This window comes from Eucyclogobius newberryi, unplaced genomic scaffold (genome assembly GCF_026437365.1).
Source record: "Eucyclogobius newberryi isolate DKJ021-1_F unplaced genomic scaffold, fEucNew1.0.hap1 SCAF_19, whole genome shotgun sequence".
NCBI classification, from domain to species: Eukaryota; Metazoa; Chordata; class Actinopteri; order Gobiiformes; family Gobiidae; genus Eucyclogobius; species Eucyclogobius newberryi.
In genome coordinates, this window is record NW_027315823.1 from 412344 (window position 1) to 427861 (window position 15518).

Sequence of the window (15518 nt, forward strand, 5' to 3'; positions counted from 1 at the left end):
ATGTCCCCATGTGTGGACAATAAAGGAATGTCTTTTCTTATCTTATATATCACGGTAAATATTTGAAATGATCACACTGACTTTATCTAGACTCTGCATTTATTCACACAAAACATTTAAGGCATCACAAGACTGTATATACATAAAATACTCTTCACTTCCACGTCGCTTCTTCTCCTCCGTCTGCAGCTCCACTAAATAAATATCTTATGAAAAAGAGCGATAAGTTCAAGTCATGTTAGTACATCCCACACAATATCAGTCTGACACGATCCGATGGGAGAAAACCATCCGTCGACACCGAAAACATTAGAAAACGCTTGAAATTTATCTTTGCACGAACCACCATCAACTCCATTTAACAATAACACTGACATGATAATGAGCAACAGTCGTTCAGAATGTCGTCTCATGGTCATAAATGTGTACTTCAATAATAACAGATGATAATTCATGTTCAATGTGAAAACGCGTCACAAGATGGTGACTTACAAAAATATAACTCTTTTTCTTCATAAAGATCAGAGCGATGAGTCAAATAGTGGCATTTTTAGATGGTTCATTCATAACTTTGTACGTCATCTTTAATCATTTGTGGTTCTTTAATACATTTAGCGTCTCTTTTTTTTTTTTTAGTACTTCATATTTTAGTATTTGTATAAGGGAATGTGTTCAGTGCATTTTCTTCCTGAATAAACCCTGTTAATAATAAAATGATTAATAAATAGTGCTAAAATCATGACTTGGCCTTAAACTAAACAGTAGAAAACTTACAAACAATACAAAAAAAGGCCAAAAATGTAGTTTTTTCTCTTTTTTCTGTCATCTAAGCTTTTCGTTTACTGTAGTTCTTTCTTTTACCGTCACAGTATTTAAAAAAACAAGTAAAACACAAAAAAACGTACCATGATTTGACCAATAAGGCAAAAGCTAAATAAAACAATTGTGATAAAAAGTGGACGTTAGTTAAAATATTAGAAGACACATTGGGCTGGGGACTTCTGTTTGAATGTGATACTTGAACATTACAATTACAGCCCAAATACATTTTTAAAACTAGTTTAAATTATAATTACAGCCCAAATACATTTTAAAAACTATTTTAAATTATAATTACAGCCCAAACACATGTTTTAAAGCTGTTATTTCTGACTTGTATTGAATTGGTTAACATGATTATTATTTTTAATAGTTCAGTATAATAGCAAGCACTTTTTAGGTATAAAAAAAAACTATTTTGCAGGTACCGGTTTAGTAAATAAAAAGGATTATAGGCCCGATCGTCACTGAGCTCATTCTTTACACTTTATTTCACAAAGACGTGAAGTAGAAAAACCCGACGTGATCAGCTTAAACATGTTTGTGCCTTTACTAATTATTCAATTCTTTTATTTTAATCATTCAAACAAGAAAACGCTGCGTGGAACCGTTTGAAAGCAACATTATGTAACATTTGACCTCGAGCGTGGAGAGATTTTAGAAAGAAAGAAAATAATTCAATTAAAAACGAGTCTTTAATCCGACTTCTTTATGTTCATTAGTGCTAATTTTATATTTTCTGAGCAGATTCGTAATATAATGTTGAAAAAATACACATTCTACACTCTCCGGTCTAAAGTGAGATATTTTTACCCCAGCACTAACAAATATAATCAAGCACTGGTTTAAAATGACTTAATTACATTATCTATATGATGTGACTTGACTCTTTTCCAATACGGTTAGAAAATGTAAGTTCAAGTGCAGTTTTAAATCATAAACTCTATCCCAGCTCAGCCAAATTTAACAAAACCTCTACTCGACGTTGATAATCTGAATTAAAATCTCATTAACTCATGTGGATAATCCATTTGTCAGAATCATTAGTTTCTGTGGTTTTCAGTTCAGTTAAAGCTTGAAATGAGAATTTGATCTTGATTCAAGTGGATTTTCTTTCCTTTTTTATGTAGATTAAAATATATAGTCAAAATATACTGTTGTTTGAGCCTGTTGCATTTGCAGGGTGAAGTTTAAGGTTTCACTCGTCTGGAAATGTGTTTTTTTATTCATAGAAAGGTGTATATTGTGTTTTTTTCAGTGGTAAATTGTGTATTTTTCAGGTGTAAATCGTGTATTTTTTAGGTGTATATTGTGTATTTTTCAGGTGTATATTGTGTATTTTTCAGTGGTAAATCGTGCATTTTTCAGTGGTAAATTGTGTATTTTTCAGTTGTAAATCGTGTATTTTTCAGGTGTAAATCGTTAAAGACGTTTGTCATTGACAGTAGTAGTAGTGTCGTCTGTAGTCGTATTGTTAAGTTGTAATAGATTGTTTACAACCGTATATGTGAAGTTGTAGTTGTACTATCGTCTGTGGTTGTACTTCTACTACTGCTTCACTTGTGATACATATTTTCTGTGGTAGTTGGAGGTGAAGCTGAGTTTCGGTTGTGATTAGGGTGAAAGTGTAGTACTACTACAGCGTTTGGCACTTTAGGCACAGAAGAGTCCCACAGAAGTGACTGATCCTAGACTCAAAGCTTCACTTAAACCTCTCGGGACGTGAACTCCACACTCGCTCTGACTGTGAGAACGACAACTTCAGACAGTTTCCGTGAGTGTTGCTTTGTAAATTGGACGCGTGCGGCTGTAACGAGCAAATCATCCGCTGATTAATACTGGAAATAAAACTTACGGCCAAAAAAAAACTTCAAATAATAAAATAATGTCAGTGGTAAATTTCATCCTTGTTTTGTCTCAGAACTAATCCAAAGTCTATGACGTTTCACAGCCGACTTTCGGTTGTAGCAGACGTTCTTCAGCTGTAGTTGTAGTTGTGTTTTCCGGTTGTAGCAGACGTTCTTCAGCTGTAGTTGTGTTTTCCGGTTGTAACAGACGTTCTTCAGCTGTAGTTGTGTTTTCCGGTTGTAACAGACGTTCTTCAGCTGTAGTTGAAGTTGTGTTTTCCGGTTGTAACAGACGTTCTTCAGCTGTAGTTGTGTTTTCCGGTTGTAGCAGACGTTCTTCAGCTGTAGTTGTATTTTCCGGTTGTAGCAGACGTTCTTCAGCTGTAGTTGTGTTTTCCGGTTGTAGCAGACGTTCTTCAGCTGTAGTTGTGTTTTCCGGTTGTAGCAGACGTTCTTCAGCTGTAGTTGTGTTTTCCGGTTGTAACAGACGTTCTTCAGCTGTAGTTGTGTTTTCCGGTTGTAACAGACGTTCTTCAGCTGTAATTGAAGTTGTATTTTCCGGTTGTAGCAGACGTTCTTCAGCTGTAGTTGTGTTTTCCGGTTGTAACAGACGTTCTTCAGCTGTAGTTGAAGTTGTGTTTTCCGGTTGTAACAGACGTTCTTCAGCTGTAGTTGTGTTTTCCGGTTGTAGCAGACGTTCTTCAGCTGTAGTTGTGTTTTCCGGTTGTAACAGACGTTCTTCAGCTGTAGTTGAAGTTGTGTTTTCCGGTTGTAACAGACGTTCTTCAGCTGTAGTTGTGTTTTCCGGTTGTAACAGACGTTCTTCAGCTGTAGTTGTGTTTTCCGGTTGTAACAGACGTTCTTCAGCTGTAGTTGAAGTTGTGTTTTCCGGTTGTAACAGACGTTCTTCAGCTGTAGTTGTGTTTTCCGGTTGTAGCAGACGTTCTTCAGCTGTAGTTGTGTTTTCCGGTTGTAACAGACGTTCTTCAGCTGTAGTTGAAGTTGTGTTTTCCGGTTGTAACAGACGTTCTTCAGCTGTAGTTGTGTTTTCCGGTTGTAACAGACGTTCTTCAGCTGTAGTTGTGTTTTCCGGTTGTAACAGACGTTCTTCAGCTGTAGTTGTGTTTTCCGGTTGTAACAGACGTTCTTCAGCTGTAGTTGAAGTTGTGTTTTCCGGTTTTAACAGACGTTCTTCAGCTGTAGTTGTGTTTTCCGGTTGTAGCAGACGTTCTTCAGCTGTAGTTGTGTTCTTCGGTTGTAGCAGATGTTCTTCAGCTGTAGTTGTAGTTGTAATTGTGTTTTCCAGTTGTAGCAGACATTCTTCAGCTGTAGTTGTATTTTTCGGTTGTAGCAAACGTTCTTCAGCTGTAGTTGAAGTTGTGTTTTCCGGTTGTAACAGACGTTCTTCAGCTGTAGTTGTGTTTTCCGGTTGTAGCAGACGTTCTTCAGCTGTAGTTGTATTTTCCAGTTGTAACAGACGTTCTTCAGCTGTAGTTGTGTTTTCCGGTTGTAGCAGACGTTCTTCAGCTGTAGTTGGGTTCTTCGGTTGTAGCAGATGTTCTTCAGCTGTAGTTGTAGTTGTAGTTGTGTTTTCCAGTTGTAGCAGACATTCTTCAGCTGTAGTTGTTTTTTTCGGTTGTAGCAGACGTTCTTCAGCTGTAGTTGTAGTTGTGTTTTCCGGTTGTAACAGACGTTCTTCAGCTGTAGTTGTAGTTGTGTTTTCCGGTTGTAGCAGACGTTCTTCAGCTGTAGTTGTAGTTGTGTTTTCCGGTTGTAGCAGACGTTCTTCAGCTGTAGTTGTGTTTTCCGGTTGTAGCAGACGTTCTTCAGCTGTAGTTATAGTTGTGTTTTCCGGTTGTAGCAGACGTTCTTCAGCTGTAGTTGTGTTTTCCGGTTGTAGCAGACGTTCTTCAGCTGTAGTTGTGTTTTCCGGTTGTAGCAGACGTTCTTCAGCTGTAGTTGTAGTTGTGTTTTCCGGTTGTAACAGACGTTCTTCAGCTGTAGTTGTGTTTTCCGGTTGTAACAGACGTTCTTCAGCTGTAGTTGAAGTTGTGTTTTCCGGTTGTAACAGACGTTCTTCAGCTGTAGTTGTGTTTTCCGGTTGTAGCAGACGTTCTTCAGCTGTAGTTGTGTTTTCCGGTTGTAGCAGACGTTCTTCAGCTGTAGTTGTAGTTGTGTTTTCCGGTTGTAGCAGACGTTCTTCAGCTGTAGTTGTAGTTGTGTTTTCCAGTTGTAGCAGACGCTCTTCAGCTGTAGTTGTAGTTGAAGTTGTAGGAGCTGGGTTCTTTGGGCACGGGGGGCGGGGCTTCTGGGATGGTGATGTTCTCCAGGTCCAGGAGGCGGAGCTTCATCTCCATACTGATCAGCGTGTCCAGGTCTGAGCGCGTGACGTCACTGCCCATCTCCCGCCCGAGCAGCGCACAGAGGCCGTCCGTCCAGATGCAGTACTGACCACAACAGAGAACACTCACTTCAGACAAAAACTCAACAAATGTCTTACTTTGTAGGTTCAACTTCCTGTTTCATCCACGGGTTTACAAATGATGAGAACCAACGGCACTAACCATTTAAAACTAATTCATAAATATTATAAGAAAGATGCAACAGGAAGCTAAACGCTATAGTGTACCTATCAGTAGCTCGCTCTCGTTCTGTAACTATGGCAACAGGTTTCACCATATTAAATACACTCTGCTGTAATGTGCCCTCAAGTGGCCACTAACGTGTACTACACTTAACAGTCAAAACAAATCATTTAAGAATAACAAGCACTAAAATCAATGCTAATAATTGTTTTCAGCTGTAAATGTTTTATTGTGTCATTTTACAGACATTATTACTGTTGTTAATGTTCATTTTGTTGTCTTTATTGGGTTTTCGCTGTTGACCAAATTAAAGTCAAGTCTGGCTTTGCGTCTCCCGGGACGACAAACTGTTGCTAATGTCACTCCCGACGACCCTTTATACGATTATTATGATTTATTTGGCTTAAACCCATAACTTACTGAAATACTGAGGACTTTTTCCCATTCAAAAGACATTTGGTTTTACATTGTCAATTGCTATGGCAACGGTGCTAGATTTGCACCACTCTGAAACCCACGAATAAAATATGGATTTTTATTTATTTATATATAACAGCCTCAAAGTTTAACGAACTCATGAAGGACATTTATAATACTTTGACTTATTTATAATACTTTGACTTATTTATTATACTTTCCGTTATTGACACGGTTTAAACATCGAGTGAGAAACACTGTGATTTTACCTCATATTTATTTGGCGCCACAAAGTTGAGCGTCTCATCGGGGTCATAAAGAACGGAGAAGGCCAACTCCAGCACCTCCTGCAGGAACGAGACGGAACAACAGGCCAAATGAGCCGCGAGCGAAGCAAACGACAGGAAGTGGAATGTGTGAAGAGTCCAGACCTTGTTCTGTTTGAGGGCGCTCTTCTCCTTCATGTGGGGACAGTCCTTCCCAGTGACCACAGACTTGATGTCGGACACTGGGACTGAGACGAGGGCAGAACCAGCATGTGGTCAACAGAGAGGGAGGGATGAAGATGATGAGTTTAGAGAGGAAGAGGGAGAGAGAGAATGAGGAGGGAGAGAGAGAGAGGAGAGAGAGCGAGGAGAGAGAGAGCGAGGAGAGAGAGAGCGAGAGGAAGAGAGAGAGAGAATGAGGAGAGAGAGTGAGAGAGAGAGCGAGAGGAAGAGAGAGAGAGCGAGGAGAGAGAGAGCGAGAGAGAGAGGAGAGAGAGAAAGAGGGAGAGAGAGAATGAGGAGAGAGAGAGAGAGGAGAGAGAGCGAGAGGAAGAGAGAGTGAGAAAGAGAGTGAGAGAGAGAGGAGAGAGAGAAAGAGAGAGAGAGAATGAGGAGAGAGAGTGAGAGAGAGAGCGAGAGGAAGAGAGAGAGAGCGAGGAGAGAGAGAGCGAGAGGAAGAGAGAGTGAGAAAGAGAGTGAGAGAGAGAGGAGAGAGAGAGAGAGAGAATGAGGAGAGAGAGAGAGAGCGAGAGGAAGAGAGAGTGAGAAAGAGAGTGAGAGAGAGAGAGTGAGAGAGGAGATGCAGTATTTGAAGTGAAACAGCAGTATTCGGTCAGAGCTCTGGACGACTGGAAGTGAAGACCAAGCACTGGTTTATCTTTTGTTGTTAGGAACAGGCCTAAACTCTTATTTTTGACCATTTTAGGTCAAGTAGGCCAGTAGGTGACTTTTTATAGCTATCATTTCCCTAACCTTTATCTGGTGTATTTTATACCTGTTGTAAATATAAATGATAGTTTTACACCAGTCGAGCAGGTATTTGTGGAGAAAAGACCAAAAGTCAGTCTAAAAGGACAGGAAGTGACATCACACACATTCCATCCAGTTTATGCATAAATGACACAAAATAACTTTTTGGACTCTAAACCAGGGGTGTCAAACATACGGCCCGCGGGCCGCATCCGGCCCGCCAAACGTTTTAATCCGGCTCACCAAACATTTCTAATTTATATTTATTTAAAAAAATAAATCAAATTCAAACGATTCATAGAATCGTAGTTACATAAGTAACCTTCGTTTTTATCGCTAAAACTCCACGTCCCACAATGCCGCTGGTGGCCGCCCCCCCCCGCGCGGCTCAGCACTGCCGTGTGTTCTGCCGAGGGAGAAGTGCTGAGAAGTAACGACGCGCGTTTGAGCACTTTACAGCGTTTGTGGTACTTTGTGGTAGTAGTTTGTGGTAGTTATGTTGTACTTTGTGGTAGTTTGTGGTACTTTGTGGTACTTTGTGGTAGTAGTTTGTGGTAGTAGTTTGTGGTAGTTTGTGTGGCCTTACTTTTGTCGCTGAGCAGCTCAAAAGGCACTTCGCCCTGAGGAGACTCGTCCAGGTCTCCGTAGTGCAGCATCTTGTGGTTCAGGGAGAGACGGCAGAACCAGAACTTCTCTAGAAATACAAAAAAATACAATTAAAAATGTTTTAGTGTCAGCCAAATCTAAATATTCTACTAGCAGAGTTACAGCCAGGATTAAAATGTGCATAAACATCTTATAGATCCTTTAAAATGCTCTGTAATCAGAACGTTAAAAATGATGGAGGCGACTGAAAGCCAAAAGTGCAGGAAAATATAATAAGAAATGTCCGTTTTCGAGCCTTTCTAATGCAAAGGATGATTTTTTTTTTTTACTATTAACATTACATTTGTGCTTGAAAAAAACAATTATTTGTGGTAAAGTTGTTATTTTTCTGTGGGTAAAATTAGAAAGTATAATGAGTATTTGTCCAGTAAAAACAAAACTAATTAAAACCGCAAGCGGCATCCAACGGCCCTCGCGGGCCGCCGGCCTTCCGACTCTGCTCTCTGCATTTTACAGAGATGGCGCTAACGCAATTGTCTAAGAACTAAGACAGTGACACATTGTACATGTACAATGCTGTGCTTAACCAGTGCAAATGAAGACAAATGTGGGTCGAATGTGCAGCTCCAGCGCACAGAGACCATGACACTTGGAATAAAAATATGGATAACTTTTGATGCTCCGCTTGTGTAGATTATTTTCCCAAAATATGAGCTTGATCGAGCTATTGCCCACAGAGGAGTTCATTAAAGTGTGAAGCATAAATGTGAACATTTCAAGGATTTGGCGTTTTTCCCATTTGTGACATATATTTGCGGCTCTACCGCACAGAGACCCTAGTACTTAAAATCAAAATATGGATAACTTTTGATGCCCCGCTTGTGTAGATGATTCTCCCCAAATATGAACTTGATCGGGTAATCACCCTAGGAGGAGTTTGTTAAAGTGTGAAATGTAAAAATGTGGTCATTTTAGAGATTTCGCTGTTTTCCCATTTCTGACATATATTTGCGGGTCCGCCACACAGAGACCGTAGCACTTAGAATCAAAATATGGATAACTTTTGATGCTACGCTTGTGTAGATGATTTTCCCCAAATATGAGTTTGATCGGCCAATCGCCCTAGGAGGAGTTTGTTAAAGTGTGAAGCGTAAAAATGTGGTGATTTGAGCGATTTTGCGATTTTCCCATAAGGATAACATGGGATGTTTCTGTCATCGCTACGGTTACGCCGTACAAAATATGACTCTGGCTCTCATACTTGTATGATCAGGATGGCAAATTAGAATTTTGTGCAAAATATCATGTCATTTGGAAAAACTCTATTGTTTATAGGTCACTCTGAAGGCCAAATAGTCAGAATTCTGGGAAACGTTTGCGGCTCCGTCGCACAGAAACCGTAAAAGTTATCCTTAAAATTTGGATAACTTTAGATGCCCCTCTTGTCTAGAGGACGTACACCGATTTTGAGGTCGGTGGGCAAAACGCACTAGGAGGAGTTCGTTGAAGTGTAAAACATAAAAATGTGGTAATTTGAGAGATTTTGCGGTTTTCCCATAGGGATAACATGGGAGGTTTCTGTCATCGCTACGACTACGCCGTAAAAATTTAGGCATTTTTGTGATTGGCTTTTGTGATCGGGATGGCAAAATAGAATTTTGGGTAAAGTTTAGACAATTTTGGTAAAACAAATTTTTGACCTTCAATGTTAATTTAAAGGTAACTCTGTAGGGGGCGCTATTGCGGCCATTTCAATTTTGTCATCCTAAACTGGTCCAAACTAGAAAGTTTAACAACTGATTCAAATTTGGTCCTAATCGGACTGGTTTTGATCAAATGGGAGCAATTTTTAGATCTGCAATATTCCAAAATAAGTTGTCCAACTTTGCGGCTGCGCTGCACACAGACCGTAAAAGGTATCTCAAAAAATTGGATAACTTTAGATGCCCCACTTGTCCAGAGGACGTACGCCGATTTTGAAGTCGGTGGGCAAAACGCCCTAGGAGGAGTTCGTCAAAGTTTGACGTGAACAAAATGGCTAACACAGCGTGTTTTCATTTTCAAAGGAAGATGGCGGCCATAGGGTAAATCTGGGGGCGTGGCCACAATAATATTTTTTTTTTGTCCTCACGAGAGGAATGTGTGTTCCGAATTTCGTAGCTCTACGACAAAGTTGACCTCGGGGCGTCTCCCATAGGCGCAATGTATTTTGACTTTTGTCGGTGGCGCTGTCGCGCCATTTTTTAACGAAAAAAAAAATGGCCCAGAAAAAACAAAATTTTTCGCCCATTCACTAATTGTTGACTATTTCTGTCATAGCAGGAGTAAGTATGCATGATCCATGCCTTCGGCATGGGCTAGTTCACTGTACTTGCCAGGGGCGATGGGGTACCAAACATGCGGGCTGCGCCCGCATGTTTGGTCGAACAGTTGCAACGCTGCCTTCGGCAGCGTTGCGGGAGCAATAGGCCCTCCGCCCTGCTGGGGCTCGGGCCTAAATATTCCGATGCGAAAACAATGTTTCCCATTTTTCAAATATCATTAACTATACATTTTCGGAAAGCGCTCGCGCTTTCCTACCTCATGGTGTGGGTCCCTGGTCACTGACGGGTACTTTCGTTAATTTTGAGTGGGCTCCGCCCACTTTGTGTTTTTGGCCCTCTATACAGTAATAATGTTCAATTTTTGCATTACATGCTTATATGCACGGAACATGCAAGAGATGGGGAACGTATTCGTGAGCTACTTAGGGCAAATGAGTGCTTTATATGGGATGACGACCGCGAAGCGGTCGTCATCCCAATTTAAAGTGCTCGTTTAGTGCGCACTTTTGCACGGGCTTCGCCCGTTTACAACGGTAATGTTCCATTTTCCTACTATTAATTAGTATGCACGGGGCGTGCGTGAGTGAAGGAGTGCGTTAGTGAGTGTTTGGAAGTGGGCGAGCGCTTCGCGCTCGATTTCGTGCGCACTACGTGCGCACTTTCGCAGCCGTGCTTCGCACGGCCTTACGAGACTAATAGGCCTCTCGCCAGCTTGTGGCGCTCGGGCCTAATAATATTTTTAGCAAAAACAATATAGCCGTTTCCACTATAACAACAAATTATACATCGTTTGAAAGCTCTAAGCCTTCCCCATGCCGCCCACTCCCTATTCCGTCGGGATGCCCCGCCCACTCCCCATAGACTTCCATTGATTTGAGCAGATACAAGCATGGATTCTCGCGTACAGGACGATGCCAGGAGGGTTTTTGGAGGAATGCAGCGCTTTGCGCTGCTGTTGTCAACAATGAGTGAATGGGCGTAGCCCATTCACTCACTTACTCCTGCTATGACAGACTATTTCTGTCATAGCAGGAGTAAGTATGCATGATCCATGCCTTCGGCATGGGCTAGTTCACTGTACTTGCCAGGGGCGACGGGGTACCAAACATGCGGGCGCAGACAGTTGCAACGCTGCCTTCGGCAGCGTTGCGGGAGCAATAGGCCCTCCGCCCTGCTGGGGCTCGGGCCTAAAAATCAGGAGTTTGCTAAATGCCTTTTATAATCTCATTTTACATAAACAAATAAAGTAAACTACAACTGTAAATGGGTTTAAAGCGAGCTCTGATGTCACTCACTGTATCTGAGGGTTTGTATCTGCCAAAACCAGCTTGATTGTTCATATTTTGTGATATTTTCCACTTTGCTTTTGCCTGTTTCCCTGACTTTAGAGTGTTTCAGTTTCCAGGTTGTACCTTGTCTTCTCCTGTTGCCCAGTTTCCTGAAGCAGCTGCCTTCGCACAGACGGTTCAGTCGCTGCTGTTTGATCAGTTCCAGGATCTCAGGCTGAATCCTCTCGCGCAGCTCACTGCAAAAAACACATTTCACACGTGTTAAGCAACGCGCTCGGGACGCCCAACACGAGCTCTGCAGGGGACGTACATGATCGGAGGGGACTGGAAGTCGTCCTGGCTCATGCGCTCCGACTGGCGCAGACGCAGGATCTCCGAATAGTTTAAACCTCGGAGTTTGTTTTTGAGTTGGTCCAGAGACGACGGCTTCATGGCCAGAGCTCGAGTGATCTGCTCCCGCACCACCTGCATCACCTGCGGCACCAGAGAGCGTCAGACAAGAGCACATTTAACCTTCATGTAACCTTCATGTAACCTTCATGTAACCTTCATTCAACCTTCACTTAACCTTTATTTAACCTTCATTCAACCTTCATTCAACCTTCACTTAACCTTCATTCAACCTTCATTCAACCTTCATTTAACCTTCATTCAACCTTCACTTAACCTTCACTTAACCTTTATTTAACCTTCATTTAACCTTCATTTAAACTTCATTCAACCTTCACTTAACCTTCACTTAACCTTTATTTAACCTTCATTCAACCTTCACTTAACCTTCATTCAACCTTCATTCAACCTTCATTTAACCTTCATTCAACCTTCACTTAACCTTCACTTAACCTTTATTTAACCTTCATTTAACCTTCATTTAAACTTCATTCAACCTTCACTTAACCTTCACTTAACCTTCACTTAACCTTTATTTAACCTTCATTTAAACTTCATTCAACCTTCATTTAACCGTTGTTTAACCTTCATTTAAACTTCATTTTAGCATTATAAGGACATTAGTAAACTGTAGTGGACGAAATAAATGAATATTATTCTGGTCACAATGAAACCGAAAGAACTAAAAAATAATAATCGGGACAATTTTAGAAGCAACATTTTTGAGTCTATAGTACAAATGTAAAAGTACTTTTTTATCTGGCTGTTTTTGTCACATTTACTTTATTTTGTCAGTCTTGAGGAACAGTAACAAAAGCTTTCACTGTGGTTCAGTCATGTTCAGTCTCAGAAATCGTGAATGATCGTTAAAGTTCAGTGTTTTTCCCCACGATGAACGTAACACTGACATGTGAGAACATTAAAGACACAAACTAAAAGGGGACAGCAGCGTGCGACTGACAGAAACGCTCAAAACTCTAAACTCTATGATCTGGACCAAACCGTAATCACAAGAGTTCAAAAGCCTTTTGAAAATGTTCTTATTTATTATTATTTTATTTTTAAATGATCATTATTATCTTTTTGTCTTTTTTTTTATTTAGTTTTTGTCTTTTCTGTATTTTTTTTAAATCTTTCTATTGTCATTGTCTGTCTGTCTCACTAGAAAGCAAAAATATACATATTATATTACATTAATATGTAAACGACTGATTAAACTCCTGGTTCACACCATTAATAATCAGAAAACTCCTTTGTGTCGTCTTCTCATAAATCCTCATAATTTAAATCAAATAATAAGTCGACTAAAACAAATGTTGGTCAACTAAAACGCCATCGACATTAAACAACTAAAGACTTAGAGGATTGAATACTCAGTTTAACCTATGCAATTCAAGAATAAATAAGATAAAAGGTTTAACAGTGTTTTCCACATCTGTCATTGAGGGTTTAGGTCCAGTTTAGGCATCATTTAGTCCTGGATTAGGGTTGTTTGAGCCCAGTTTGTCGTGTTGATGGACCTTGTTGAAGTCTTCAGCCGTGGCTCTCATCTCCTTCCACGTTTTGTTGAGCAGTTGGATACAGACGCAGAAGAACTCCTCCCAGGCGCGGTCGTGAGTGAAGAACATCGGGTGGTAATCGTTACAGCCTTCGTTAGCTGAAGAAAGACAAATAAAAGTCTCAAATGTGTTTTATCGAAGCCAAAGTCGTAGAAGTGTGAACGTTGTACTCACGTAACTCTCCGACCTGCAGGATCTCACACAGCATCCGGGTCAGTTCAATGGCACAACGACCGAAGGGACATTCGTGTTTGTCTTCACGACTGCTGTTCTCCAGGACGATCTGTGACGGGGTTTATAACGGAAAATCATTAGTCATAATGAGTCATAATTAGTACGGCAGTTGGGAAAATAGGAGTCGGTAGTAACGGTCATAGTAACAAAGGAGGAAAGTGTTTTTTTGCACGTTTTTCTTGTTCTTCTTCTTGTTACTAGTGATACAACTGTGTTATTTTTCATAGACGATGGTAGTAGTATTATGGTAGTAGTAGTATGGTAGTAGCATGGTAGTAGTATTATGGTAGTAGTAGTATGGTAGTAGTATGGTAGTAGTATGGTAGTAGTATGGTAGTAGTATGGTAGTAGTATTATGGTAGTAGTATGGTAGTAGTATGGTAGTAGTATTATGGTAGTAGTAGTATGGTAGTAGCATGGTAGTAGTATTATGGTAGTAGTAGTATGGTAGTAGTATGGTAGTAGTATGGTAGTAGTATGGTAGTAGTATGGTAGTAGTATTATGGTAGTAGTATGGTAGTAGTATGGTAGTAGTATTATGGTAGTAGTAGTATGGTAGTAGCATGGTAGTAGTATTATGGTAGTAGTAGTATGGTAGTAGTATGGTAGTAGTATGGTAGTAGTATGGTAGTAGTATGGTAGTAGTATTATGGTAGTAGTATGGTAGTAGTATGGTAGTAGTATTATGGTAGTAGTAGTATGGTAGTAGCATGGTAGTAGTATTATGGTAGTAGTAGTATGGTAGTAGTATGGTAGTAGTATGGTAGTAGTATGGTAGTAGTATTATGGTAGTAGTATGGTAGTAGTATGGTAGTAGTATTATGGTAGTAGTAGTATGGTAGTAGCATGGTAGTAGTATTATGGTAGTAGTATGGTAGTAGTATGGTAGTAGTATTCTGGTAGTAGTATGGTAGTAGTATTATGGTAGTAGTAGTAGTATGGTAGTAGTATTATGGTAGTAGTATGGTAGTAGTATGGTAGTAGTATGGTAGTAGTATTATGGTAGTAGTATGGTAGTAGTATGGTAGTAGTATGGTAGTAGTATTATGGTAGTAGTAGTATGGTAGTAGCATGGTAGTAGTATTATGGTAGTAGTATGGTAGTAGTATTCTGGTAGTAGTATGGTAGTAGTATTATGGTAGTAGTAGTTGTATGGTAGTAGTATGGTAGTAGTATTATGGTAGTAGTATGGTAGTAGTATGGTAGTAGTATTATGGTGGTAGTATGGTAGTAGTATTATGGTAGTAGTATTATGGTGGTAGTAGTATGGTAGTAGTAGTATGGTAGTAGTATGGTAGTAGTATGGTAGTAGTATGGTAGTAGTATTATGGTAGTAGTATTATGGTAGTAGTATGGTAGTAGTATGGTAGTAGTATGGTAGTAGTATTATGGTAGTAGTATGGTAGTAGTATTATGGTAGTAGTATGGTAGTAGTATGGTAGTAGTATGGTAGTAGTATGGTAGTAGTATTATGGTAGTAGTATGGTAGTAGTATGGTAGTAGTATGGTAGTAGTATTATGGTAGTAGTATGGTAGTAGTATGGTAGTAGTATTATGGTAGTAGTATTATGGTAGTAGTAGTATGGTAGTATTATGGTAGTAGTATTATGGTAGTAGTATTATGGTAGTAGTATTATGGTAGTAGTAGTATGGTAGTAGTATTATGGTGGTAGTAGTATGGTAGTAGTAGTATGGTAGTAGTATTATGGTAGTAGTAGTATGGTAGTAGTATGGTAGTAGTATGGTAGTAGTAGTATGGTAGTAGTATTATGGTAGTAGTATGGTAGTAGTATGGTAGTAGTATTATGGTAGTAGTATGGTAGTAGTATTATGGTAGTAGTATGGTAGTAGTATGGTAGTATTATGGTAGTAGTATGGTAGTAGTATTATGGTAGTAGTATGGTAGTAGTATGGTAGTAGTATGGTAGTATTATGGTAGTAGTATGGTAGTAGTATTATGGTAGTATTATGGTAGTAGTATGGTAGTATTATGGTAGTAGTATGGTAGTATTATGGTAGTAGTATGGTAGTAGTATGGTAGTAGTATTATGGTAGTAGTATGGTAGTATTATGGTAGTAGTATGGTAGTAGTATGGTAGTAGTATGGTAGTAGTATGGTAGTAGTATGGTAGTAGTATTATGGTAGTATTATGGTAGTAGTATGGTAGTATTATGGTAGTAGTATGGTAGTATTATGGTAGTAGTATGGTAGT

At 39.8% G+C, this 15518-nt stretch overlaps 1 protein-coding gene across 7 annotated transcripts in view; it reads right to left on the reverse strand.

Moving 5' to 3' along the window:
- Positions 1-4911: 4911 nt before the first annotated feature.
- Positions 4912-15518, reverse strand: part of elmo2 (engulfment and cell motility 2) — a 32532-nt gene continuing 21925 nt past the window's right edge. For all 7 annotated transcript variants that reach the window (XM_072451420.1, XM_072451418.1, XM_072451414.1 and 4 more), the window contains 8 exons: positions 13246-13354; positions 13033-13169; positions 11433-11596; positions 11246-11358; positions 7490-7597; positions 6100-6182; positions 5938-6015; positions 4912-5113 (listed from right to left, as the gene is read on the reverse strand). In XM_072451420.1, the coding sequence (XP_072307521.1) occupies positions 4913-5113; positions 5938-6015; positions 6100-6182; positions 7490-7597; positions 11246-11358; positions 11433-11596; positions 13033-13169; positions 13246-13354 (993 nt within the window). In that variant the 3' untranslated portion in view covers position 4912. The remainder of the gene's footprint in view (positions 5114-5937; positions 6016-6099; positions 6183-7489; positions 7598-11245; positions 11359-11432; positions 11597-13032; positions 13170-13245; positions 13355-15518) is intronic.